This window comes from Parus major, chromosome 5, assembly GCF_001522545.3.
Source record: "Parus major isolate Abel chromosome 5, Parus_major1.1, whole genome shotgun sequence".
Taxonomy (NCBI): Eukaryota; Metazoa; Chordata; class Aves; order Passeriformes; family Paridae; genus Parus; species Parus major.
Window position 1 is genome coordinate 26532949 of NC_031774.1, and position 27115 is coordinate 26560063.

A 27115-nucleotide genomic window follows, 5' to 3' on the forward strand; every position below is an offset into this window, starting at 1 on the left:
TCAGGATCCATGCAGCTTTTATTTTAATAATTAGACAAATACAGGAAATTTTGCAATAATTATCAAAACCGTATCTTATCAAGAACCAGAAAGGTGTTTAAAAAACATTCACATTCAATTCAGGTTATGTACAAACCAGTGTCTGTAAAAAAGGAAACAAAAAATGCTTTGAGTGTAAAAGAATTCCGTTATGTTTCAACATTTCCAATGACCAAGCTACCACTGAGATGCAATCACAGTGCAGATATGTTCCACAGTCTATTAAACTTGTTTCAACAACATTGTCAGAAGTAATTTTTTTAAATAAAGCATTTTGATAAGTTTTGTTGAACAGTACCATCCACCCAAAATTTACTTCTGCATATTTAATCCTTGACCACACTAATGGCAGAAGAGTTGTAATCTACAGGTCCAGAGTACATGAATCTGTATCTCTATAGGTACAGATATATATCTATATATCCAAGAAGCACCAGCCTCCCATGCCTGAAATAGCCTGTGTGTCTGCTTTGTACATTGAGGAGATCAGCCATTTTTAGTGGAGCACAGCCCTTGATTTTTTTTTTGGCTCAAAGAAGTCATCATCTACCCATCCAGAACTATCCTGAATGTGTTGCAGCATCACATTCTTACACCTTCAGGATGCACCTCACACAGATGGCATTTGAATGAGTGTGACCATAGTAGCCACACACAGGTACAACAGCATCCTAAACCTTTCCTGTAAAACCCACTTCCAGGGGTCTCTTTCTTTGCCCTGGATTAAATCCCCAAACAGAAGGGGAAAAAAAAAAAAAAGGAAAAAAAAAGGAAAAAAAAAGAGACAAATGGAAGTGCCTGGATTTTAGGAGAACTATTATGTCTTCTCATTTATATATTGAATTGAATCTTAGCCAAAGAAGGAGACCTATTGAATGGGGACAGAAAGCTACAGGGATAGCCAGTATTGAAGTATGAACACTGGAACAGCCACACAACAGTTACCAGTCCATCTGCCTGAGCATAGAAGGGATGAATCTACTTGGGATACACCACAGCTCTTTCAGAGCTACAGTTTAATGTGCTGTCATTAACATACTAATTTAATAATAATGGAAACTCGCTCAAATATGCAGACTACTTATGAGAAATCTTTCAGTTACAGCAATCTAACCAAGGTGAATCATGACCTCAAATTAGATCGGTGTTTCAAGACAAAGGAGAGAAAAGTGACACAACCTTCACACTTGTGTAGTAACAACCCAAATGCAAACAAAACCTATTGGCAGCTGAACATTATTTGGACCTATGTTCTGAGATAATCCTTAGCTGCAAGATCTCATCTGAAGCATAAGCTACCATGATTTGGCCTGAGAGGGCAAATCTAGAAAATTTCATCTGGTTTTTGAAGTTGTACCTAAGACCTGGTAATAAGCAGTGTACTTTAACATATAGCTGCCTATGAAAGCAATTTCCTTTCTAAATTCATTTTGAGATTCAAACACAAACTTGAACAAATTCTGTGAATACAAATTTTATAGTATTCACCACTTTAAGTCTACACTAGCTCAGAAATTAACACTTAGGAATGACAGAAGCAGCTCTGGGAAGTGGAAGACTGGCAGTTTAGTGTTGGAAGGTTCCAAGCTCTTCCTTGGGTTGTACATCTAACACCCATTCAAGTATGTCAAAAGGCTTTTTTACATTTCTACAGATTCTAAAGCAACTCTTAATGGAGCTAATGCTCCCCTGGTGCATACTGAAGCCAAAAAAAAGAAAAAGAAGAGATTACTGCTGCATTTAAGTAACAACTCTTAACTGAGAGCCAGCTCAGATAGACAAATGCCAGTGATGCCAACTCTTAGCAAACCTGTTTTATACAATGGAACTATAGCTGGGATGCCAAATAAAACACACAAGGGAATTTTCTTAGATAGAATGCTCAGGAAAGGGACAAGTTACAATGGTATAAAAACACCTCAAAGTCTTGTTAAAAAAAAACCCAAACACAAAAACCAAACAAAAAATAACAGAAATTCCTAGAACCCTCATCAACCAAACTGTTTTAAGTCAGACTTCATTGCAACAAAATATGGAACAGTAATTTAAGCAAGAAAACACAAATAAGTTTGACTTGAAAAGTAACTGTAAGCAATTCTGATACAGTTGGTTTATTAATGCTATCCACAACAAATCAGCACACAAATGAGATGAATAAAAGTACTTTAGATGAGACAAGACAATTTATTTTATGAAAATGTAAATGCTAACACTACAGTTAACAAGTATACTGGAAAAGACATACATTACCAAAGACAATCAAAGAAAGCCTTTCTTGGTTTTAAAGCAGATTTATACATCACATCCTTTCTTTCTTTACTTGGGCAATGGGTGGTGAGCAATTTTGATGTTTCAGTCCTATGAATCTACAGGCACTGAAACAAAATCCCAAGAAAAAAAAGTAAAAGGAGCTAGTGTCAGGATTTTGACAGTTGCTCTAAGTGGCAAAGACTCCAGTATCAAGATGCAAATAAAATAGAATGCCCATCTACTCCCTATGGTTCCCAAGAAAAAACATTACTTGTACACAGTAAGAATTTATGGCAAAACCAACTTCATCTCACCCATCTCATTTCCAAGAAATTAGTCATAAATGAGTTCTTTCAAATGAAGAAGAAATCAGAGTTTAGCAGTTTTAAAGTTTGAACAGACTCTTCTTATAAGAAGTTCGAAATCTCCTATCTTCTTTTCAGTGATATTGAATTGTCCTTCATTTTGCCAATCACCAGTTCCTCACGAGAGAGGTAATTAAAGTGAAGAGGGTCACAAATTTTGTTCCCTATGACACTAAGCAATCCCTCACCTAACTTGAGTATCATCACCAATAAAGTTACTGCACAAAAAAAAAAATCCTTGCCAGCCTGAGGTGTTAGACAGCTGAGTGACCAATACTCAGGTCAACAGAACTCTAAACCACGTTTTTGACGACCAAGAATTTCAGTGATGCAATAGAAGAGCTCCTAATAGCACGCTGATCTCTAGATCTGGCAAGCTAAACTCCATCTGGGATTGCTGCAAACTCCTACTTATTTCATAAAAATGCCAACAGAAGGAACATCCACCAGTGACGCAGTCTGTGCTGTTAGTGACTATTTTCAAGCGCAGGGTTTGAAATGGTGTTCTAGCAAAATGATTTGCAAGAGCACAACATGTAAGTCCCAAAACTGCTTTTTAATGTAGTTTATTAACCTTTTAGAATGTAAGATCCAAATTAGGACCTTATGATCCTCTACTGCCAAATAATTCAGTCCAAGTTTAAGCAGCTACATAAACTGGAGCAGGTGTACAGAAGGTGCACTCCATGCTTGAGAATACAAAGTATTAAAACTGAGAAGAGGCTCTAGTTCCAGTGTGGGGGGGAAAAAAAAAGAGCTTTTAAATTTACTAAACCAAACGCACTCAGGCACAGAGGCTATGAAGTCATGGAGCACTCTTAGAGTGACAGTATTTTCTCCCTTTGTTGAATTGCTATGAAGTCCTTTCCTGTTACACAGCTGGGACTCCACTGTCAAAATATCACTGCTGAAGAAGTCCAGATTGGGCTCTCTCTCTTCAAGCGGTTACAGGGACAAATTCCATGTGATTTGTCAGCTTCCTCTGTTAACATCTAGGAAGTCCTGAGCACCCTTGGCGCTGTGAAAACAATCAGCCTGTGGTAAGAGATCACATTGCTGGTGGAAGCATTAGCAATTTTCACACAGGTGGTCCTTACCAGAGATATGTATATCAGATGACCTCTGATATAACAGCACCTGGCTTAGACTGGCCGTCAGGAAGAAGCCACTTTCACAGAGGAAAACTCATATGGTGCCCAGTGCAGCAGTTGTCTCAGGAAAAAAAAAAGCAAACCAAAAATCACCATCGGAGGAAGTTGAAATGATTCCGCCTTGGTACCTTGAGTATTTGACTTCAGTCTCTCTTGAGAACTGAGGGAAAAGCATTTTTCCTCCTCCCAGATTTGCTACAAATATCCATTTCAGCATCATGTCTGCTAGATATAAAATTGATGGAATGCTAGCTGGTCCATAAAGGGTTGCACCAAGTTATCTGTAGCAAAGTAAAAAACTAGCCCAAAGGTTATGGAGATTGGAAGAGCTGGTAAGGCCTTCTTAAAGATGGCAAGAAGCAGAAGTGTAAGGCACAGACCCTAAGGGGAAGGAAAAAAAAACAAAATACAAAAAACATAGGGAGAAATTAGGGAACTGTGACAAGCAAAAAGGCATATAAAATATATACATATATATGTATAAATATTAATTCTCCAGGTTATGTTTTATGTCTTCCTAAACTACAGGCTTTAGTGACAGATATCCAGCCAATTAAAATCACAGCTAAAGTCCTCACCAGTTTTCAGTCTGGCCACCCAATACACATGATCAAAGACAAAATGCAGCAGTTACAAACACCAGAAACTATCCCTATTATAATTTTACATTATACTCACAATTAATATGGCTACAAAACATGCTAAAGTTGTATTCCAGTCCCCACTTGCTGTTGCAGAGGCTTTGCCAACGAGGACACTGTAGAAAATGAAGTCTCCTAAACCGAGCTTTACTCCTCCTGCAAAGTGAACATAGGACAGCATTAAGTATCAGTCTATTAATATTACACATCCATAATTATCAAAGAATAATAGATATTTATATTAACTATTAACAAGACTTGCTTAAAAACAATATTTTATTTTCAAAATTAGTACCACTCCTGAATCAAGTGATAAACGCCTGTGAAACAAAATGTCTTAGAAACACTACACTACCCTAATTAATTACTCACCCTTTAATTAGAATTAGCCTATACTCCTATTTTCCTGGACACATAAATGCAGTATATACAAACTTAGCTGTAATTTTATTTGTGGAGAGGTGTCCATTTTTGGTTGTCTTGTCATACTCAATAAAATACTGAAGAGCAATTCCTTTATACTGGCTGAGGAAGGGGAAAAATTAAAGCCCTTGCAGATGACATATTATTTGCCAGTTAGAAACCTATATGCTACAAAATATTCCACTGCCTTCCCAATTCTCCTACAGAACTCTTATGCAGGCAGTTCTTAAAAGCACTTTTGGATAAGTACAGAACACATCACAGAGGCAAAAACACATCACAGAGACAAAAACTCAACAAAGATATGAGATTTAGGAAAATTCATTCTCTCTTATTCTTTTATATAGCAATTACCACCTTAGCAACAACTCTGGAAGCACAATACTCAATTATTTTGGCAAGCACTGTAAGATCTCCTGAATGGCAGTTTACTTTCTGAGCTTTTAGTCCAAGATGTTGATTAAGAAAGGCCAGCATCAGGTGAACAGCTATTTTCATCTGGCCTATTGATTACTTTCCCACCTCACTACAGCCCAGCCCAACACTCACTTTGGAGTTTCAAGAACTAAGAACATCAAAACATAGGTGGATGTATGATTAATTATGAAGGCAGGGGGAGAGGGGAAAGAAGAAAGAAAAAAAAGGAGAAAATGCATAAGAGAAAAAAGGCAACCCTACTCTCTTTCAACAGGCCTCCAATAAAATGCCTAGAACAGAGCATTCATGTAAAGCTCTTAAGCACTAAAACACCCCTTAACTGCTGAAACAGATGCTCCAGACTCCTGGAGCTTGGATGCTCCAGACTTGTAGTGAACTAATGCTGGCTGACAGGTTTGACTCAATCATTACTACTCACTGCAGGAGTATATACAGGAAGAAGAAAATTATTAGCCTGGCCAGATGAGTGTTTTAATTAAAAAATTAACTGAAATAGGTGCTTTGCTAAATTTTTTGTATTTTAATTATTTTTTTAAGGTCTGGAAATTAAAAAGTACTTGCAGCATGCTGAATTTGGACTTTTTGAGATGAAATTTTGAAACTGTTCTTAAAGTAGAAGTCTCTGTATTTTTAAACAGAGGAGTACCTGATAATCTCCTAAACTGAGAGCAGTTTATTAGACAGGCACACCCTAATGTATTTAGAGTTTTGTAAATGTAATAGCAACTTGAACTCCAACTGGAAATCATGAGTCTGTTAAAAGAGGTATCTGAGTCAGGTAACTGATATCATACACTCTTCCAAAGATATTTCACCTTAGCAAGATGCTGGAGAAAACTAACCAAGCCCGTTGCATTCTGCATTCATTTTAGTCTCCAATCAGGTTTTAAACACTGCTTCCTACCAAGTGGATTACAGCAGTTTAATCTTGAGGCATAAAAATATCTGGTAATGACTCCATTTACAAGGCCTGTATCCAAAAATCCAAAAGAGGTGATTTCACAGTAGAACACTGCATGAAAAAGACAAAGGCTAATGCAACTGACCATGTAATGGTCTGAAAACAGCTTGTGCAACGAAAGTTTTGAGTGTGTGTATCAAGCTAAGGAGCAATTTGGACAATATTACTCCTGCAACAAAACAAAATGCTACCTAAAAGCAACACCATTATTCCTATGAGGTACATCAGTATTCATCAGGAGCAAGAGCATCTCTTCAGCTTGCTAATAGCTCACAGAATCCTGCATCTGTGCACTCATGATGTCTGACTGACTAGCTACAGATTTGGTAAGCTTTTCAGACAGAGTTCATACTCACGTTCCTCAGGGTCTTCACTTGTTTGAGAGTTACTGGGTAGAGCCTGAACAGCAGCACGTGATTCGGGTGTTGATTCAATGGGTCCTATTCTGTTGTCCCTTTGTTGCTGCCATTCCTGACTAAAGCCACCATCATCTGCGTCAGCATCTTCATTCTGGGTTCGGTTTGCCGGAGCTCAAAGGAAAAAAGACATTTAAGACTCCTCCAAAAACATGCCTTCTAAAATATGATAGTCTCTCCACATATAAGGTCATAGAAGAACAAGATAGAAAGAGGTATTCCATAATACTTAGCAACATCTAACACTGACACACACAACCACAAGACATCCTCACTTAGGATTTTAATATTTACATTAAAAATCATGAGTCAATGTACACTCTGCAGTCACAGCACCTACATTTTGCACTCGAGTCCTAGTATTCAAAAGTACATCTACATGACAGTGGAAGCTCTGTGGTGACCTCACCAAGATCACAATCTAAGGAATAAACTCTCATCTAATGTCTAATTAGCTTCTTTAGTTGACATTGACAGCTTAATTTTCCAGTAAAACAGAAAACTTTACTGAAAGTTACATATACATGGATGCCTTCAAGAATGCTAAATTCAGAAACTGCACTCTGCTTTAGTAACATATATAAATAAACTCCATGTTTTAAACACTATCTGCATAGCTAAAAGGGCTAGGCATATTTCTAATACAAATATAAATGAGTTGGTATCATACTGTATCATCCCAATTTGACAAGCAGTTGAGCTCAGTTAATAGCTTTATATTGAGCCATTTCAACACCAACATCCCAAAAAAATGAATGCAAGAACAGTAACTGCACAGTAAGTAAACAATTTTTCAGGTCCTGACAGATTCATCATTCTTAATTAGGACTCCAGGAGTTCACTCTTCTCCAGCACTCGGGACCCTTAAAAAACTAAAAGTATCCATAAACATGTATTCCAATAAAGTGGCAAAGGTTTGTCAAAGCAAAACTCACCTTTTTTATCGTAAGTGGAGTTTTTTGATTTCCGTTGGGCTTCTGGATCTTCCTCAGCCATGTTCACAAGCCATATCATTGTTGCTATCAAAAAAAATTCCAAGCCACAACAGGTAATTGTATCTTCAGATGTATGAAATTCTGGGATAGTGTTAGCATCAATACATTATTTCTCATTTCTCATGTTTTTGGTTTTTTTTTAATACAACTGTCTTTTCCAACAAGCAATTTTACTCTCATTAAAGCACAATAATATCTGGAACACACCCAGCACCAGCAACTACACATTTATAGAAACTGGTGAATAAAATTTTATTTCTACTAGATTTTGAAAAAAAATGGCAACAGCTGTTGCCAGACAAATTAATTGTACATATGAGGCCCTGAAAATCAACAATTTCTTTAATTTTTTTTTCATTAATCAGTTCTTTTATCTGCAAGTAAAAAGGTCTCTGAACACTGTTACAGAGCTGTGTCAATTCAGAAGCAGTATCCATAGCAAAGTTAATTGTTCTCTGCCTTCACTATCACAAAGAATTCTCCAATCTGGATGTAACCAAATGTTGTTACATATAAAAGGTGTATTTTAATTCAAGTTCTTGTTGTAAACCTCTCCTCTCACAAAACAGAGCAACAGCTATGTAGCTATGTAGTACGTATGTAGCTACGCCGCATTTCACTGATGCTGTGCAAGTGTGACAGATAAAGAACCAGGGGCAGAAAAAGAAAGTCCTCCCCTTTCTCCACTGTAAGTTTGTCCCTGGAGTGGCCAGCCTGCAGCACACTTCCTGCTTCCAAATAGAGGCCTGTCTGGAGCACCAGCAGCACAATGACTTATGACTAGCCTCTTCCATTGTTATCCACGTGACTACAACTAGCAACATGGAACTTGAGAAACAGTGGAATTATGTACTAATTGATACACAGGTCACAACAGCAAGTTTAATTCAATGGGTTATTTTTCATAACTGCAGGGAGAAACAATCTGCCAAAAAGGACAAGCCATTGAGAAAACAGTCACACAAACAAACCTCTTACCTCTTTCTAGTAATTTCTCACATTTCTTATTCTAAGACACAGGCTATTTAAGGACTGAAACTGGTAAATATTTTCTGGAAACAATTGCTCCCTTTGAACAGGCTTAATTCACAGCCTAAGGACATAGTACTTTATCCAAAACAAGGTTTGTTACCATGCTTCCTGTTTGTAGTTTGGAACAAAACATGCTGGTTTTTATCTTGAAATGCCTCAGTCAGATGATGTTCCCCATTTTTCAGTCAATACTGAAATGAAAACTGAGGCCCAAGTGAACAAGATCAAGAATTCAGCTGAAAAGCATCTTATTAAAACCCAGAAAAATGAGAAAATGGCTTCAGATGAGTGGGTGATTGCAAGCTTAAAGAATTTAACAAAATTTACTTACAGGAGTAAATAAGCGCTGGAAAGAGAGTTTCATTTCTCTCTTGAGCTGTTTCAACTAACATACGAAGAGGACCTTTAGGACACAGGACAGCAATCAAATCTGAAAGGAAGAGCAAATAGACCTTATACCCCTGCAGACACAGTTATGTTTTTTTTTCTGTAACACTTGGAGAGACTTGAAGTAAGAAAATTCACCCTGAATACAGATTTTGAAGACAGCCACTGGCCGTAATTCAGTATCCCACAGCAATGCTTTTTAATATTCTTAGTTATGCAACCTATTTTACATATTACTGTAATATGCATACAAATTTTAAAACATTATATTCCTCACTTAAGATATTATATAACTACAAATGTTCCTGTGCTTTTATGTTGACCTGTGAATAATTAAAAAAAAACTACCATCTTGGAAATACCCAAGCTTGCCTTCTATTAGGAAAGCTTTTTCTAACCTAAGTTTAATGCCAAAGGATATTTTAAGACAGCAGGTGAGGCTTACTTAGTTTCTGTGAAGCAGGCATATTGGAGTAAATAGAGAGCTCTAATATTGCTACCACTTTTTGCACTTGTCCACTCACCATATGTCTTTAAATCAATTTGAAACTACATCTGATATTGAAAGGAACAGCTGACCTGTCAGGCAGGAGCTCTGTGCTGCTCAGAGCAGGCCTTCTGCACCTGAGCCAGCTGCCCTGGCACCACTGCTGGTCCCACTCAAGTAAAGAATTCTTGCTGTGGGGTCACAGGCTTTGAAATCTTACATCTCCTTTACTCAAAACAACTGCATCATGGTCCTGGAAGTTGATCTTGAGTAATTTCATTTTGCTGTCACTGAGTAAAGGCTGAATGCTTGGAGCACTCAGATTTGTTCCAGTTTTATGAAGGGTGGAAATGGGGTTGGGGGATGGGAAGTTTTTCTTAATGTGCTTTGTGATCCATGAGCATACACACAAGGGAGAATTTTCCTCTCTCTGAAGAAAGGAGACACTTAAGGAGTACACTGATGTATAAGAGCTAATCAAATCTTATCAACCCCTGCAATTATATCTGGACAGATTCTCAGTCTTTATCACGAGCAGTGACTTTGAGAGCACACATTCAGCACACTTATATCCTTCCAAAAACTTCAAATTAAGAACACATCTTCACTTAGCTATAATGTTTTAATTATGTCTAAGTAACTGAATTTCAGTCTTGCCTGGAAATTAAATCAGTATTTAGGATACTATTTAGTTATCTTCTTACCAAGTGCTCATCGCCCCCTAAAGCTTTATGGAAAAACTACATCTAGGTTTCTCTCAAGACATCATTCTGAAAAAGAGCAGTAAGTCACAACTACAGTGAATTAAAAAAAAAGCCAACGAAACAGATCACACAACCATATCCTTCTAAATATAAAATGACTTTGAGCAACATAAAGTGTTCTTAATTCTTCCGTCCTTCTTCTCACTATATATCAGGCATGGATCAGGTTGTTGTTTCTACGCCCACAAATTGAGCAATTCGTAAGTTGGGCATATTTGTATGTATTTCTGTATTTGTATGGGACTGTACAGAAAAAACAAGCTCCTAAATTCTGAATGTACAAGGGTTTCCAAAGGTTCTTGGGGAAAATGAGAAGCTGAAAGTTCTCCACCCTCATAAAAAGGATCAAAATGGTCTCTCTCAACTCCTCCTCTCTTAAATTACTTCAGTTCTCCTCCCCAAAGAATCTAGAGAGTCCAGGAAACATGAAGAAAGACAGGATCATACAGTCATACAAAGCCTTCAGCTGCAGGGAACTGAATCTCAGTTTAGGATCATGATCTTACTTATGAAGTCTGGAATCACCTTATCTGCTGCTCTAGATGATATATACACATACACTTTTTAAAAAAAAATCTAGTCAGACAAGTGGAAAAGTCAGGGAATAAAAGAAATTCCCACCACAGGACCTGTTACCTTGCTCCCACACTTACCATACACTGAAATGACAGCCAGGATAAGCCATGCAGTCCATTCAGGAAGGTACTTGATGAACACCAAGGCCATGAGAGCGCTTATCATAATGAGATACGCCTGCTGGAGCCGAAGAGGACCCTTCCAGTGGATACAAATCATTCCCACAACACCAAAGTTCCAGATCATGAGTGCCACCGTAATGTAGTCCATGGCAACATTATATGTCTTAAAAACCTCACTAAAGAAGAGGAAAATAATATAAACTGCATTTGCTTGAAACAATGGAAACAAATTACAGATGCAAACTTCCGAATATCTTTTTAAAATTTTTCACGTTCAATGTAGTGGCATAAATGCAAAATTCTTTCTCCAATTAGTACTTAAATATTCTTCACAATAGGATTCATTTTGCCAGTGTTTGCTTAACACCAACTCTTTTGCTTTTTCGAAAATTTTCCTTAATGTTCTATTTCCTTCTCAGTCTAAGGAGAAACTGACAGAAAATGACATTATTGCAAAATCAGTCATTTTGATTATGCTCATAACTTATAAAAATCAGAATAATCATAACTTGTGAGGTTATAATGGATCTTTAAAGGCATGCAAAGATCTTTCTCTACTTCCATGCCGCCTGTGGAATGCCTTGATAGCTTCAAAGATACATGTTTATTCTATTATTCCCCATAAACACTTAAGTAAAAAGCTTTATTTTTGGACAAACCATGTCCCTGTCACACCAAATACTATAAACTAATTAACAACCTCAATAAGTAAAACCAAAATAGGAAAATGTCATCACCAAGGCACAGATTATTCCTGCTGACTTAAGGAAGAAATGGTTGTGATGTCTTTTTGCAGAATCTGCTGCTACGAACTCACCCAGCCACTAAGAACCCTATAATTTGCATAATAATAATAATGCAAATTTCCTCCAGGAAATTTGTCTTGCACAGCTGTCATCTGACCATTTAGATGTACAGTGTTAACAGGATGTCCCTTACTGTCATCATGTGTAATTGATCTATGAACTCCCTCACTCTCTGAACCTCTGGCAAAAGGAAGCCAGCACTGCTGTAAGGCAGGAGGGACGGATGAAGGAATTGCTGTGTATTTCAAAAGCCACTGTTAGGGTTAGAGAAACTACTGACCACAAAAGGCATCACAGATCACTTTTAGCAAAATTCAGTGACTGACAGAAGACCACATACTCCTTCCAGAGACCAAATTAAGTAAGCTGCTTCAAAGAGAAGTGTTTGTCATCAAGTGGCATAAAAACATACAGAATATAATAATTTCATGACATAATTCTAGTTACAAACTCTCAGGAGGCTGCTCTTTTTAGACAATTTTGAGTATTTTGTCAGAATTTTATTGATGTCTGCACAAGGGCACGCATCCAAATTTGAGAATAAAAGCACTGAATATATATTGGTGAGACAGTAGATTCTTTTCAGCTGACTCTTTTCTACCACTTCCATGCAAACAGCCTTTGCACATACAGCTAACAATCAAAGCCATGAGGTAAACAACTGCCCTTGAGTCATATGTCAATGAAAAATTAAGTTATCAGAAGACATGCCAGCAGAACAAGCTCCTCCCAAGATATTCTTATTCTGATAAGCAAGGTGTGCTTACTCTGGTGATGTGATGGACAGCTTTTGCACCTAATCAGATGCATTATAAACCTCTAAATCACTCACTCTTTATACAGGCTGTACTCTTATCAGCCTATATAAAACTAAACATTTTATTGCAATAGCTTACTATCATTCCTCTTAGTTCCTCTTATGCCTAGTTCTAAAACACATACTTAAAATGATACACGAAAAATAGCACATTAATGGTTTAGTTCACTTACCCCAGGTAGATAAATGAGAAAAAGAAAAGCAGCAAAAGAGAAGAGATGATAAGCCAACCATGGATCACCTGGAGAAGAATACATCAATACAGATGTTATTAGACTTATTTGAAATTTATCATCTATTAAAATGCTTTTAAGGTTACTTTACTTTTTGCTTAAAAAAAGAAAATGATTTAAGATATCTCTTTGGTTGGTGCTACATTCATGTTTAGTCTATGCACATTGGTGTATTTCACTTTACACTTAAGAATTTTAAGTGCTTTATGAACTTTCAGTAGATGTTCTTTAGCTCTGTTGAAAACAACTGTTTGCATATTTTTAGACCATTTAGGTACCAGTGGCATTATAACATAGCAGAATCATCCAGCATGAATACAGATGGAAAACATGATTCACATTTGTGCTGTTCTCATTTCAAATAATTTTCAGAATGCAGTAATAGAATTAAATGCTGGAACCCAGAAAAACCTTCAGTGCTTATCTGCTGAAATGTCATCGACGAATGACTATATAAGGATTTTATTTTCTCTATCAGTCATCTATATCATAATCACCAATTACATAATCTGACATAATCACCGATTTTTAAATGGGAGCAGACTCACATGCCCAACAATTCAACAAAGAACAGTTCAGTGCTGTATTTAGCAGGGACACTCAAAGATTTAAACCTGGAAATGACAGGCACTTAGACTTGTCACTGACAGAAGTCCTCTTCTGGTATTTATTGTGTAAAGTGAAAAAAAACATTATTAAAGACCCCTTTAACTGCAGTAAACTCTTAACATCTCTTAACTGAGAATGAACATATATTTGTCAAAGTCTCAGCACAGAATCTCTTTTATAAAACCTGATCCAGTATTACAAGTAGACAACACATCAGGAGCAATCATCTAGAAATCAAAGCTCCATAAGGAATCCTGGTTTGAACAGATACAATCAGTGGAAATTTAACTGGCTAAATTTGCTGTATGTGTACACCAGATTAAAGTGTTCAGAAGCTGTTAAAAAACTGTTATCTCTTTGTCCTCCTCTTAAAGATATGTAGTAGGATGCATTTTATGTTCTTAAAATATTTAGCAAAAGTTAACTTAAAAGTAAAGCGCATATGCACAAACTAAAGGAATCACACTTGGATGATGCAACCAGGACTTTCAGACAAATTAAGAACCCAGCCATTACAGTTAGTAATTTAGTACATTGAGTCTACTGTTATATTTTTCATATGCATTTTTAAAATTTTCAGCCATTTTTGAAACATTCATTTTCCTCCTTCACACTGCTTCTAAAAAGAGGTTCAAATTTAACTTTCAATCAAATAAATAAATAAACTGTCATTTAACTTCCTAATCTAACAGACTGGCTTTTGCTAGTATGTTCTCAAAAAGACTTAAGAAATTCCCACATGCAATAAGCATGGTGCCTGTAAAGATGCTGCAGGGAAAACTGCCAAAGTATCTATCTCAGTATTTCAAACTGTCACCACTCACAGCAAGTGGGAGAAAGAGCCTTTCCAAAGGTGAATATGGGTATGTATTGACTGAAACAGAGCCAAATTTTCCAACTGCTTGTAATGCTACTAAGTAGGGACCAACAAGAGTAACTTTATTCCTCTGTAAAATTAGTTGAAACTACTTTAAGAAAATAGCAAAGAAAGCTATCTCCTGACTTCTACTTGTAGTTCTTGTATTTGTAATATAAGCTCTTAAACTCCTGTTACATAAGAAAATAAAGTGAATAGTAATGTTTCATCCTAAAAAAAAAAGTGAATGCTGACAGTGTCAAATACCAAGGACATAGTCCAGCAAACTTCTACACACACCTTGCGTAACTACTGTCAACAGAACTAGAGGAGGTAGTTTCAAGAGTTGATCTAAGTTGGCATTTTACACACAGATGTTTGCTTTATTCTCAGTATGTATCTCATTTACTATAGCATTTTCCAGATCACTGGTCTCTTTTCTTACAAGTGACTTTTCCAAAGTACTTCTTGTAAGTTTTGGTCACTGTTTTCCTAGCAGGCTATCGCAACAGGTTTTCTGCCCTCTCATTAAAGAATTTCCACTCTTCATTTAACAACAGTTTTGATGCTAATTGATTGCTGGTACAAATTTGGCTTTACCTGCTACAACCTGAATAAAAATTAAGGAAGGGCTGCAGGATGCAGAGAATTAAAATGAGCTACAGCTGTCAGACTTTGGTTAGGCAGACTGAAACAACGAAGAATGCAGAGAATAATAAATTAAAAAGAAAAAGTTAATCAAATACAATCTCCTTCGAAGATGCTGTTTCTAGTTAGATTGAGGAGATAGAATCAGGACCATGCTTAACATATCACGTACAAGACAACCACAGGAAACTAACAACAGTAAAGCTAAAGTAGTATTTCCTTTCTTCAAAGAAGTTTTCAGATATAAAAATATTGTGAGGATAAGCAAATTATCCTACCAGATGAAGAACTAATGTTCTTTCATTATAAATTTCCTATTCTCCATAATCTGGACTATAATCTACATATAGAACTGCATGTAAAATAGAACTCCATTGACAGGTAACTACATTTCACAGCATTCTGATATAGCAGGATAGAAATACTCTGACAAGAAATTTAAAAACAAATTCATTTTTGGGTCTAATTAGCATAAAATATAACCACAGGAAATTTCTGGTATCTAATAACTCTAATTTTTAGTAGAATAATTATTTTTGTAAGGAAAATGTGCTTTGCTTTAAAAGGTTAAGAAGGAAACTACAAATATGAAAAGCTTAGTAAAGACTAGCTGCTGCCTTCAGCACCTGAGGAGAATCAAGGAACCCAGTTAAAGTGCAGTAGTTATTTGACTTCATTAGAATGAAGAGAATTGCCAGTTTAACAAGAACAATTTGTCAGTTCAGATGTAACACCACACTGATAAAAGTGAAGGTCCATACATTAAAAATCAGTATTCCATGATGTATGCAGAGTCAGGCAAAAAAAATTTCCCCTGACACTCCACAGGAAATTTGTAAAGGGGCTTCACCCACAGACAGGAAGACCAAAACCATTGCTCCCTCTTGAAAACAACATGAAATGAAGCAAACCTTTGAATCCCACTACACGTTTCACAATTATGAAACAGATTCAAGGTCCTAGCTGCATACTGACAAGTTTTATTAGGCAAAGCATTGTCAAATGGATCACTAAGACCAAAATCAACCAGGAATTTTCATGGACAACTCCCATGCAGGTGGCACTGCAATTAATTATGCTAAGCCTGGACTTGCCTAGATGACATCATTACATGATTGAAGCCTTTCAAAAAGAGCCTTAGAGTCTCTGTGTTGGCTGTACAAATACTGCCTGGTGTGTACAGCCACACACACTGATGGGAGACATCTGTACCGGGGACAGGGTGGGAGAGGGGAGCCCTCAAAATAGGACTAAGTCTGTCCTTTGTATTTCTTGACCACAGAAAGATTTCAGTGCATGAAATTTCAAAAGAATAGAAAGCAGTGTCACCCTATTTCTAACTGATAGAACAGATGGCACTGATAGCACTGGGCTTTTGCCCTCCTTTGTGCCAAATGAACAGAAGCCACAAAATTGAAATGGTGAATTAAATCACCAATTCCACTATTTTCACATAAGCCTTCATTTTATTCCATTCTCAAAATAATCTGTACTAATAAATAAAACTAGCACAACTACTTACCTTGTAGCACCTGTATTTGTAAAGCACAACCAGGAGGATGGTCATGACAATGATAACACTGATCATGATGGCTGCGTTAAGAATAGAATTCAGGGCTCTCTGTCCCACTGTCTCTGTCTCTTCTGTGAAAGGAGTGTAGATGCTACAAAAACAAAAAGTCAACTGAAATTACACTGAATGCACAGATGTTTCTGATATGTGAGGCCAACATCAAACAAAACTGCAGTAATCTTTCAATTCAGAGCTGTAAAAGCACATCTATTTTCTACTAAGACAAAACTTGAAAGGTGGCATAGCATCTTATTAGGCAAACTCGAATTCCTTAGAAGACTTGCATTTTCTACATTCCTAGATCACTACTGTTTTCTGCTTTGTAAAGCAGACAAAGCCCACAGCTTTGAGATATGGCTATTCCCACACAGTGTGTCACTGCCACTCCCTCATGCTACCACTCATGTGCTGGCCAGTGCAGTTGGAATTTCACCTATGGATTGGCCATGAAAGGCTCATGAAAGGCTGATTTCAACAAAATAACATATAGGCTCAACTCACTCTTTCCTAAAAAAATACAATCTCCTGCGGCAGCTACTTCATTGTGGGATGGGAAGGCAAGGCAGGGAGGAAACACTTATAAATTTAAAAAAAAAAAAAATAAAATTTCATCAACAGCTTCTAAAGTGAAGAAGAACTTTGTGTTCCATTGAAATTTTTTATGACATGCTTCTATTATACAAACATTTCAAAGCCAAACACACTTTGAATCATTTTGTCTAAATGTTTTCACAGTGGAATATTTAGAGTGATCTTTAAGGACTATTCCAACTCCTTAACATTCTGTGATTCTATGCAGTTTCTTGCTATTTCTATGCAGTGACTTGCTGCAGTTTTTGACAGGCTCAGTATTCTTACTTTGCCCCCTTTCTCTCAAATCAGCTTTCACTGGAATTGGGGCTTTTTTTTGGCAACATTGCTGTTTTACCAAAAACCCGAAAACTTCTACAGAAACATCTGCCAGGAAAGTTTCTACAACTTCACCAGAAGTGAAACTCTTGAAGTTATATACTATATACTCCTTGCATTTGAATTTTTTTATCAAACATCATGGGCAAACCAGAGAATGGCATATATGTTATTTCATTTACATTAGTAGTTTTGTTCCTTTTCCAAAACTTTTGTATTCTATCATAGTACAAGTGAAATGGCTTTGGTTCAGGATGGAGATTATTTTATAAATACCACACAGCATGATAAAGTATTAAAATGAGGACTAGGATTTGAATCAAGCAGTAACAACCAAGATATTATCCCCACTGGTCACTAGACAAACAACAAATGCCAATAGTACCACAAAGAGAAGAGTCTGGCTTCTGGAAGGAATAAAACAAAATTATCTTTGGACTGGAGAAGAGGAAAACCAAGGCAAGAGGACGTTCACTGCTTGAATCAGATTCCAAAAGACTTGGGAGTTTAAAGAAAATTATCTAAGTCCAATGAAAAGATAGTGGAAAATAGCGATACGTACAGCTGTCCATCCTTGCGTGTATAAAAGCTGACAGACTTGATAGTTGCAACAACAACCACCATGCAAAGCGTGACAGGCACAAACAGCATAATCACATGTTTTGCCCCATATTTCAGCGTTAGCTCTTCATCTTCTTCTTCATCTTGCTCCACCACCTGCTGAACGTTGCTTTGTGGCTGCCCATTAGTCTCAGACTCGGCATTGTCATTTCTTCTGCGCTCGCTATTATCATGGCGACGTCTTTCACTGTTGTCATTCTGCAATACATAAAAACCAGTTTCCTCAGCAACTCTCCACAATCATGTGCTTGCACATGAAGCTAATGATGACCCTGAGGAAGAAACATGTAAGATAGTATTTACTGCCAAGGACACTTGCTACAGCAGGGATTTAAATATTAGTAATTAACTGCATCACAGTTATTAAAAGAATGGGAGCACAGGGTCATGTTAGAAACATTTACATTGAAAACATCAACAGTCAAAAGTAGGCTGGTTGCATCTAAGAGCCTGTGTCATCTTTCCTTTAAACAGAATTTCAAAAGATGAATAAAGGCATCTTTTCCCCTTGGTTCAAACTACAGTTGGTAAAAGGATGCATGACAGCAGAATGCCTGTAACTTGACAAGAATGAACTGCATTGACCCTTAAGAATAACGCCAAACAGACATTTATTATCTCGTCTCCATGAAAATCCCAAGAAAATCTCTACTTCCTTTACTGTGTTACTCCCACTAGAGTATACTAAGTAGAATCTATATTAAAATGGATTTTCATGAGGTATGGTGTTCTCACACTTTTAGTAAGAATGACACAGAAATGGTGATCAAACTCAGGTAATTCTCCATTTTTAGACTACTATTTGTTCCCAAAGCTTCTGTGCAGTAAGTTAAGCACGCACGCAGATTTTCTTCTTTCCCAAGGAAACTACTGCCATATCCTTTCACTGATATTGAAGAAATTCCACCACTCTTATCACAAAAACAAAAGAGCTTCCTGTCCTTCCTAATACTGAAACATGAGTGGTATAACAATGAAACATCAAGTGTATCATTCAAACACCAAGACAGTGGTAAACTTCCAATGGAAGCAAAAGCACAAACTGGGAACATCACCTATTAGTAAATGATCAGGCCTGCACTCCAGGCTCCTGGTGTCACAAATTTTTTGTCCCCTCTCCAAGAAGCACCATGAGCAGGGGGCATTCACCTTTTATACATTGTGTGCATATACAGAGAACACAACGGGAGAGTGATCTATGCTTTACCTTTTCTGAACTACAAAAAAATAAAATCATTACCAGACACTCTAAACAAGCACTAAAATGTGACAGTTGATACAGACCACTCATTTTTTTAGTGTATTACCATGTCCAAAATCAGTGCTCTACTGTTCGAATTCAAGAGGTTTAATATAGGAGATAAAACAAAAATATTTTTGATTCCTTACGAAAGTATCTCATTTCTTCTGAATTCCTCTCATTACTTCTCATTACTTCCTGCAGAACAGTTCTGTATGACTAAGTACACTAAAGCAGCTTCAGATTAAAATGTACAATAAACTGAAGGGTGATACCTTTTGCAAAACCTTTAAAATATCACTCAAGTTTTCATAAAATTGATCTGGACATAAGACAGAGCACTGAAAATAACCCAATGATTTTTTCCTTAAGTATTTCTACTCATGTAGTTTTTTCTTAAATGTGCAACGTTAAATAAAGTCTGACTACCTGATCTCAGTAGCATTTCCACATGTAACTGCTGACTTGTATCTCATTAATTCACTGCAGTTTTTTGATAAATCAGTGATAGTTTTAGAGATTCTCTCCACAGAATTTTCCTAGCCCCACCCTCAGAAAAGACAAGATGATAAATATACACTCAGAAACTCATAGAGGGATTTTTAAAAGCACTTAAGTGATTAAGGAGCACAAGTCCCTGGACTTTGAACTGTAAATACTGACACTGCAAAAGCTCAGGTTGAAGCTTTACAACTTCCCCAACTCATGAAAAATTTGCTTTTACAGAGCAGTACAAAGTAACAATATGCACCAAATGCTCTGCCTATTTTTTCCCCTTTTTTGTGGTATCCTCAGGATCAACCTCAGCAGGGCTTCAAGATCTGTTCTCTAAGAAAATCTGTTTCATTTTTCAATGAGGAAATGGAATGTAAGAGGAGAAAAACCCCCAAACTAAAATTGTTTAAATTAAACAATTAAAACTAAGACACAACCAGATTTTTAGAGTCACAGTTTCAACCTTAGTTTGAATTTAGTACCATTAACTTGAAATAATCCTGAAAAAGATGCTGGGTTCAAAATTACTTCTTACTAAATGAAAAATTTATTACTAATCATTTGGTGTTTTGCATAAAGTCCTCATATAAAATTATTGAAAATCAGACGGGAATATGGGAGAATGCAAATAAAGAGATCATGTTTAATTAATCTGAAATGCTGGCTACAACTAAACCTATTTCTGTAGAGATTAGAGCAGAAATGTAACATTTTTCACTTTGATAGTAAAATACTCCATTTCTCTCAGTCTACAACAATAAACATAACCATTTAAATAAACTGCCTAAGATGATAAATCATAAGTAACAATACACTGGAGATGAACAGAGCCTTGGAACTCTGCATAAGCAGAGCAGACTGAGTACTTAGGTTTCCACTGGCTTGCCGAATCACATATCACTTTTTCTCTGCTGTAATAACAGTCTTGCATGAGGGAGCACTTACCCTATCTCTGGAACAGAAATATATTGAAATAAATTAAAAATCTACAGCTTCACAGAACAAACACAAAAACATCCAAAGGAAAAGCCTGATCAGCTAGCACACCACCACAAAAAACCTGTGATATCAAACATAAAGAGAAAAACTTAAGAAATTAGACCAGTATATGTCATTTTACTCCCTTCACTAGTTAGGAACAAAGACGCAATCAAAAAAGGCCTTTGCACACTAAAACACAGTGCATGAAAACCAGATCAGCATCATCAAGTTATTCTCTCATTTGCATTTAAAGCTATAAAATAAGTTGTCCTTTCAGGCTACTACAGTGTAGCTAAACGTGACATACACTTGCCCCACTGCTTAAAAGAACAAAGTGCACTTATATCCTACCTGATCAGTATTAAACAGAGCAGAGGCCATGGACTCTTGCTGAAGTGGAAGCAAAGGAACAGACTCTTCACTTTCCTCAGACATAGTTAAAAGTGAAAACTCTGAAGCTAAAAAGTCAGTAACACCTGTTGTAACACCGTAAGCAAATGTAAGTTATGAACTACGCGCTTTCAGGTGAATACACAATATCAAAAGCAAATGATAGTGTTTCTTTCCCTATCAGGAAAATAGTTAATAGCAAACCCAGACCAATGCCCCTGAACCAAAAGATAAAAACATAGCATATTTGATATGAAGTTTTTGGCTATTAAATCCAGATTTATCCATCAGGAGCAGACCACCATGTCTGACAGTGGGCATGGACTTCATCAGCTCTCACATACACCACTGATTGCTAAAAGGTCATTATGCAGTGGCAGATATTGAAGACTGGGTTGAACTCTTTGTGTGTGACTAGAAGAAGAGATGGCAAATTATAGCACTTAGTGATTTCACATGCTGACTTGCTAGCCACAGAAGCTAGTATACTTCAGTAGGAAAGGACTTTTGCAGGTGTGTACAAAAACAAAGTAGATGTGTAAAGGGGAGAAATATCATTATAACTTAGTATCAAAACTACAGTTACTTAAACATGGAAAGGAAAAACCAAGTAGCAGTTATTCATCAATACAGTCTGTTACTGAGAAGAACACAGAACGTTTTGCTGGTGAGGAGCACCACCAAGTTATCTGTAAGGACAGTGAGCCCACAGCTTATCACTTAGCTCTGCCTTTTTAATCTGACAGAAGTGTTCAATAAAAATTAATATCTCACCTGTCCAAGAGGAAAAGAAACCTTTTCCATTCCCTCAGAAGTAAAAGGAGAAAAGATGCAATAGGAAAGTTCCCACTTTTCTGTTTTAATTTTTCAAATGTTTTATATTTTTACTGGTATAGCATGATGCTTATCTGAGGATTTTTCAAAGTTCTATTTAAACTGCTGATTGTATAGGAGAGTTGAAGCAGAACATTCATTGAACATTGAATTACTGCTATAGACATGTCTACAAGTGGCCCAGCCTCCTCTACAAGAGCATTTCTGTGCCACAAGGAAACCTGATATTCAAGAGCTATAGCAGGAACAAAGAACAGTGTGACAAGGCTAAGAGCCTGGGCACCACACCCAAGTAGATCATCTAAACCTGATTTTTCCAAAATACATATGGTACAATGATACAGTTTTAGCAACAAGTATGCGCTTAGGTCTTTCAAAGCAATCATATAAAACTTCAGGTTTTGAGTTCTTCCTCCCTCAAAACCTCAAGAACCATGAGAGCACCTTGAGAACTATTCACAAGTAAGACAAGACAGAGCTGTTCTTCCTGCATAGGAACAGTTCTCCAGCAATATCAATAACAAAACCCAGGCTTCCAGCTCTACCTACACTAAAATTAACTCTGTGACTGAGAAACCTGTGAATCAAGCAGCCCTCAGCCAGGCAGATCAAGAGAGCTCACTAAATACTGTAAATATCAGTGTTTGATACCAGAGTGTTTGACCTTTTTTTTTTTCCCCTTGGTGGCTTGGTCACTCCAACACCAACTTTTAAACTGGGGGAGGTCTTATCTGTACATAAGAGTGAGTTTAGAACATCAGATATTTTGCAGCATATTTCTTTTGGCACTGCTTATCACTATAACAGTTCAGAAAAATTAAATGAATTCAAACAAACTATTCATCCCCATTTAGCTGCTACTAGGTACTAAAATTGTTTGCTACATACGGTGTTGCTGAGGTGGGTATCAGGGAAGTTTTCTGTCAGCTGCCCATGCTGAAACTGGGGTAAATGCGCAGACAGCTCTGTCATTGGGACAGTCCTCTGGGAATCACTTATTTCCACACAAAATGGACCTTTCTTCTTGAGATGCTGAAAGGAAAGAGATGTGTAAAAAGCCTTTGTTCTTAACATGACCAGGTTTTCCCTCCCCACTCCAATTTCTGGTGTTCACATATACCAAAGACAACCATTCTGTATCTAACCATGATAACAAACTCTATCACAGCTACTAAGAGGTCATAATAGGGATTTTCCAGCACAAAAATAAGAACCTCTAAGTGTTATCAAATTAGTTCATCAGCTACAGGAATCAGTCAGCAACAAACTAATAATTTAAACAGTTTTCCATTCCTTCTTGTGCAATAAATGAGAAACATTCCACCCTTGCTCAGAGCACAACTTGCATCTTTTATCTCAACAGAGCACAATTGCTCCAAGTTGTTCTGTTTTGGATTGCTGATAAATCTAACAGTAATTTTCAAGGATGACTGAGTTACACTTGATTATTTAGAATCTAGACATATCTTTAACACTGTGATGCTGCAAGAGTGACCTAGTGCTACACAAGACAATATTTCAGCTGAGCCTCAAGAACTAACATGCATTCAGTTCCCTATATGTACCAGCTACATCTACATAAACACACCACATCTATGTTACAGCTTTATATGTTCTTCCACAAGCAAGTCAGATGATAAAACTGTCCTATACGAACTATATGCTCCATAACAAAACAGGATAACGTAACATAGGGGAAAGAGGAAGTCTGACTGACCTAAGTACATTTCAGGAAGAACCCCATAATATTAAGTGACAACGAGCAGGCCTAGACAAATCACAGGCTTGGTCACATAAAAAATAAACAATGAATACGCCTCAAGGGCAGAGTGCCAGTCCATCCCAAGTGGCTCTTGCTCCTAACCTTGTGTGAATTCCAGCACTCATCAGAACTCTTTACAGTAATTTTACTCACTAAAATGGAAGAAAACAAATCCAGGAAAAGAAAACAAGAATATTTTTCGGCTGCTTTAGTATATTCAGCTAGTGTACTGAGAGATCTTGAAAAACTCTTACAACAGAGGACATGACAAAGCAAAGCCTCTCACTTTTGGCAGTAGCAAGACAGCATCTTACTCAAAGAGAGAGCTAAGGCTATTTTCATAAACAGAACAGAAGCTGTTTCTCTATTTATGAATAAATGTATCTAACATGACTTGGGCACAGTGCTTACTAACTTTGGTAGCTAACTTAGTGAAGAGCCAATAGAAAGCAACACCAATTTAACAGGTCTACTGGGAGCATGCAAACTGTTTGGAAAAAGAAAGTGGATGCAATATTCACTAGAATAGCTCCCTTCCACATTTGCCATTAAAAATAAGGCATGTCTAATTTGAAACGTAATTTAAATGTAAGATTAGATGAAAATAAATACTAATTATATTGCTCTTACTTTTAAAATTTTTCTCTAATTCTTTGGTTGAGCTAAAGAATAGAAGCAATGCTGTTTTAAGGCTGCTATTGGTTATAATCCTCAGTGACAAGGAATTTTCCACAATGCAAAAAGTTGAAAGTTTTCATCCAGATGTGGACTATCAAAATGAGATTTTTCACATAGCAGCATCTCAAAATTATAATTAAATTATAATTTTGGAGAGAAAACCAAAATGAAACACCAACCACAAAATCCTGCTTATAGACTGGTAAAGAAAGCCACCACAAATCCACCAACAGAAAACCCTCAGTACAGACGAGCAGAGAAAATCAGAAAACAGGGAAGAGTAATGGTGGAAGAGTTGCAGCAAAGTTTGAATGACAGACCTCAAAATTTATGGTTTGTTAAAAAAATTTCTTTGAAAAACTCAAGATCTCAGAAAATGGATTCAGGACATCTGCCCAAACAACTTTATATTTCTAGATAAATGAAATTTGTATTTGAAACAATTATGAATGAATGAAATCTATAAATGAACAGTGCATAAATAGACACAAACTAAAACTTTGTTTGTTTTACCTGAAAAAGGACTCACCCAGCCTTTTTTTTCTAATGAAGCTGTTAATGTAAAAAGAGCCTGTCTAAAAAAGTTCTTGCTTGCTTCCTTTGGCTTTCCTAGGTCAGAACAACAGGAGTTACAACTGTCACTGTCAAGCGCTTACATTTAGCCTACTGAACAGAGGTGACACCCAAGTAAGCTCCTCGCAGAAGAGAAATCCAAGCACGTATCGATCAGACAAACGCGGCGCGGTTAACCCGTGCTTTCTCCAAGCGAGCAGCAGCTGCCGCTGCTTTGCGGGCACCCCCGCCACCTCCGCCCTCAGCCCAGCCTCGGCCGGAGCAGCCTCGCCGCAGCCGAGGCACGGCGGTCCCAGCCCCTGGGAGGCCTCCGCGGCGCTGAGGGTGCGGGTCAGGCACGGCCCGACCCCGCTCGGTGTCACCAGCTGCCCAGGGCCCGGAGCAGCCGCACCGACCCTCGCCCCGCCGTGGGCAGCAGGGGAGCGGCAGGGACCCTCCCCGGCCCGTGGGCGTGTGCCGCAGGGCTCGCCAAACACCGGGCCCGGTCCGCCCCCGGTGGCGCAGCGCGCCCGGCCCCCAACGCCGCCCGGCCCGTCAGGGCACCGCGCCCCCGCCCGGCCCGCCGGGGCTGCGCCGGCCCCCCCGCCGATGGACGGACCTGCACGGCGCCCCTGCCCCGCGCTCCGCCGCCGGCTCCTCGCCGCCCGCAGCCCGGCCCCGCTCGCTTCCGGCCCGCGCCCCGCCCCCGCCGCCACCTCACTTCCGACCGGCGGCCAGGAGCCGCCCGGGGCTGCAGGGGCAGCCCGCACCGCAGCCCCACCGAACGGGCCCGGGGCGGGACCCGCGGCCGGCCCCGGCAACCCCGGCCGGGGGCGCAGGTGGGACCTGAAGAAAGGAACCGGCTGGGAGAGGCTGGCTGGATAGGAGAGAATGAGCACTCGCTGAAATTCCAGCCGCGAGGAATCGTGCAAAGGAAATCTAACTTGACCTTTTAAACCTAGGACCCAGATAAACAGAGAGGTTTTATGAGAAAATACACTTCTGGGCTCCTTCTAATACAAGTCATATATATGCCAGCACCCCTGTTTTAAAATGGTCCACAAAAAAGGCATTAAGAAAGTAACTTAAAGGGATACCTATATTTCAAAAACAAAACAGTATTAGAAGTCAACATGGTATCTTCTCAAGAAGCCTCCAAGTAGAGCTGGTTAGTGGAAACCACTGGTTAGTGGAAAAAACTAAAAAAGTCAATTCCAAATTTGAAAGTTATCTTGCTAGCTATATTTGAAATATCATCCAAAATTGCTTTTCAAGTGCATAATCAATTGGGTAAGTAACATAACAAATGCTATGATACATATAACTACTCTGAATATAAAAAACTGAAAAGCTGAGGGACCATGCAATTCTGCATGTTTAAAACAATGTTGTATTTCACTATTTGACTACACTGCAAGAAAATGTGTGGTAAAATTAAGTGGGACAGAACTATTGCACTGAAAAGGTTTGATGTTGTAAGCATTGCAACACAAATTTTGACTTTCAGTAGCTCACAGGCATATGAAATGCATTTAAAAGAAGCCATTTTTAGACTGAAAGTGATGTCTAACCATTAATCAAATAAAACTACTTGTAGTTTAGAAGGGGGAAGCAACCAAACAGAAAACTTAAACCAACCAGCATACATTTCACAGCATACAGCTGTACCAAACTGTTTTCTATTATTAGTATCAGTTTGATCCATGATGAAATATCTATCAAACAGTACCTTATACTGCCCAAACTGCATGACTGTGTACTAATTTTTAATTCTGTACTCTATGTTCCTACACTGGATAATGTACAGAATATGAAAAAGTGTGACTCAATTGTAACATAAAAACCAAGAGCTTGCAGTTTTCACTATATCCCCTTTCCAAAATACTACTACTGCAAGCAGTTATGTAGCAAGCCTGTATAATAAGAACATGAAAGGTCTAATTCCCTCTCAGTAGTAAGAAAGCATTAGTAGTAAGACACAGGAAGTTCGTAAGAAGCTGAACTTGCTGTTTAGGGCCTTTCCACTGCCCACATTTAGAGCTATGACCATCTAAGCTAGATCAT

General features: G+C 37.9%; 1 protein-coding gene across 8 annotated transcripts; it reads right to left on the reverse strand.

Moving 5' to 3' along the window:
• Positions 1-25734, reverse strand: PSEN1 (presenilin 1). 8 transcript variants are annotated; one of them, XR_004497826.1, is made up of 13 exons: positions 25671-25734; positions 22948-23091; positions 21187-21225; positions 18061-18317; positions 16539-16680; positions 12844-12911; positions 11003-11223; positions 9043-9141; positions 7620-7703; positions 6625-6798; positions 4484-4602; positions 3752-3866; positions 1-3672 (listed from the first exon to the last, which is right to left on the reverse strand). XR_004497826.1 is itself a non-coding variant. In XM_033515006.1 (12 exons), the coding sequence occupies exons 2-12, from the start codon at positions 23029-23031 to the stop codon at positions 3840-3842; spliced, it is 1314 nt and encodes a 437-aa protein (XP_033370897.1). In that variant the 5' UTR covers positions 23032-23091; positions 25671-25734; the 3' UTR covers positions 1-3839. The 8 variants fall into 8 exon arrangements, 7 of the variants coding, with proteins under 7 accessions (XP_033370897.1, XP_015487174.1, XP_015487176.1 ...); XM_033515006.1 differs by having other exon boundaries at positions 1-3866; XM_015631688.1 differs by having other exon boundaries at positions 1-4186.
• Between the last annotated feature and the right edge of the window lie 1381 nt (positions 25735-27115).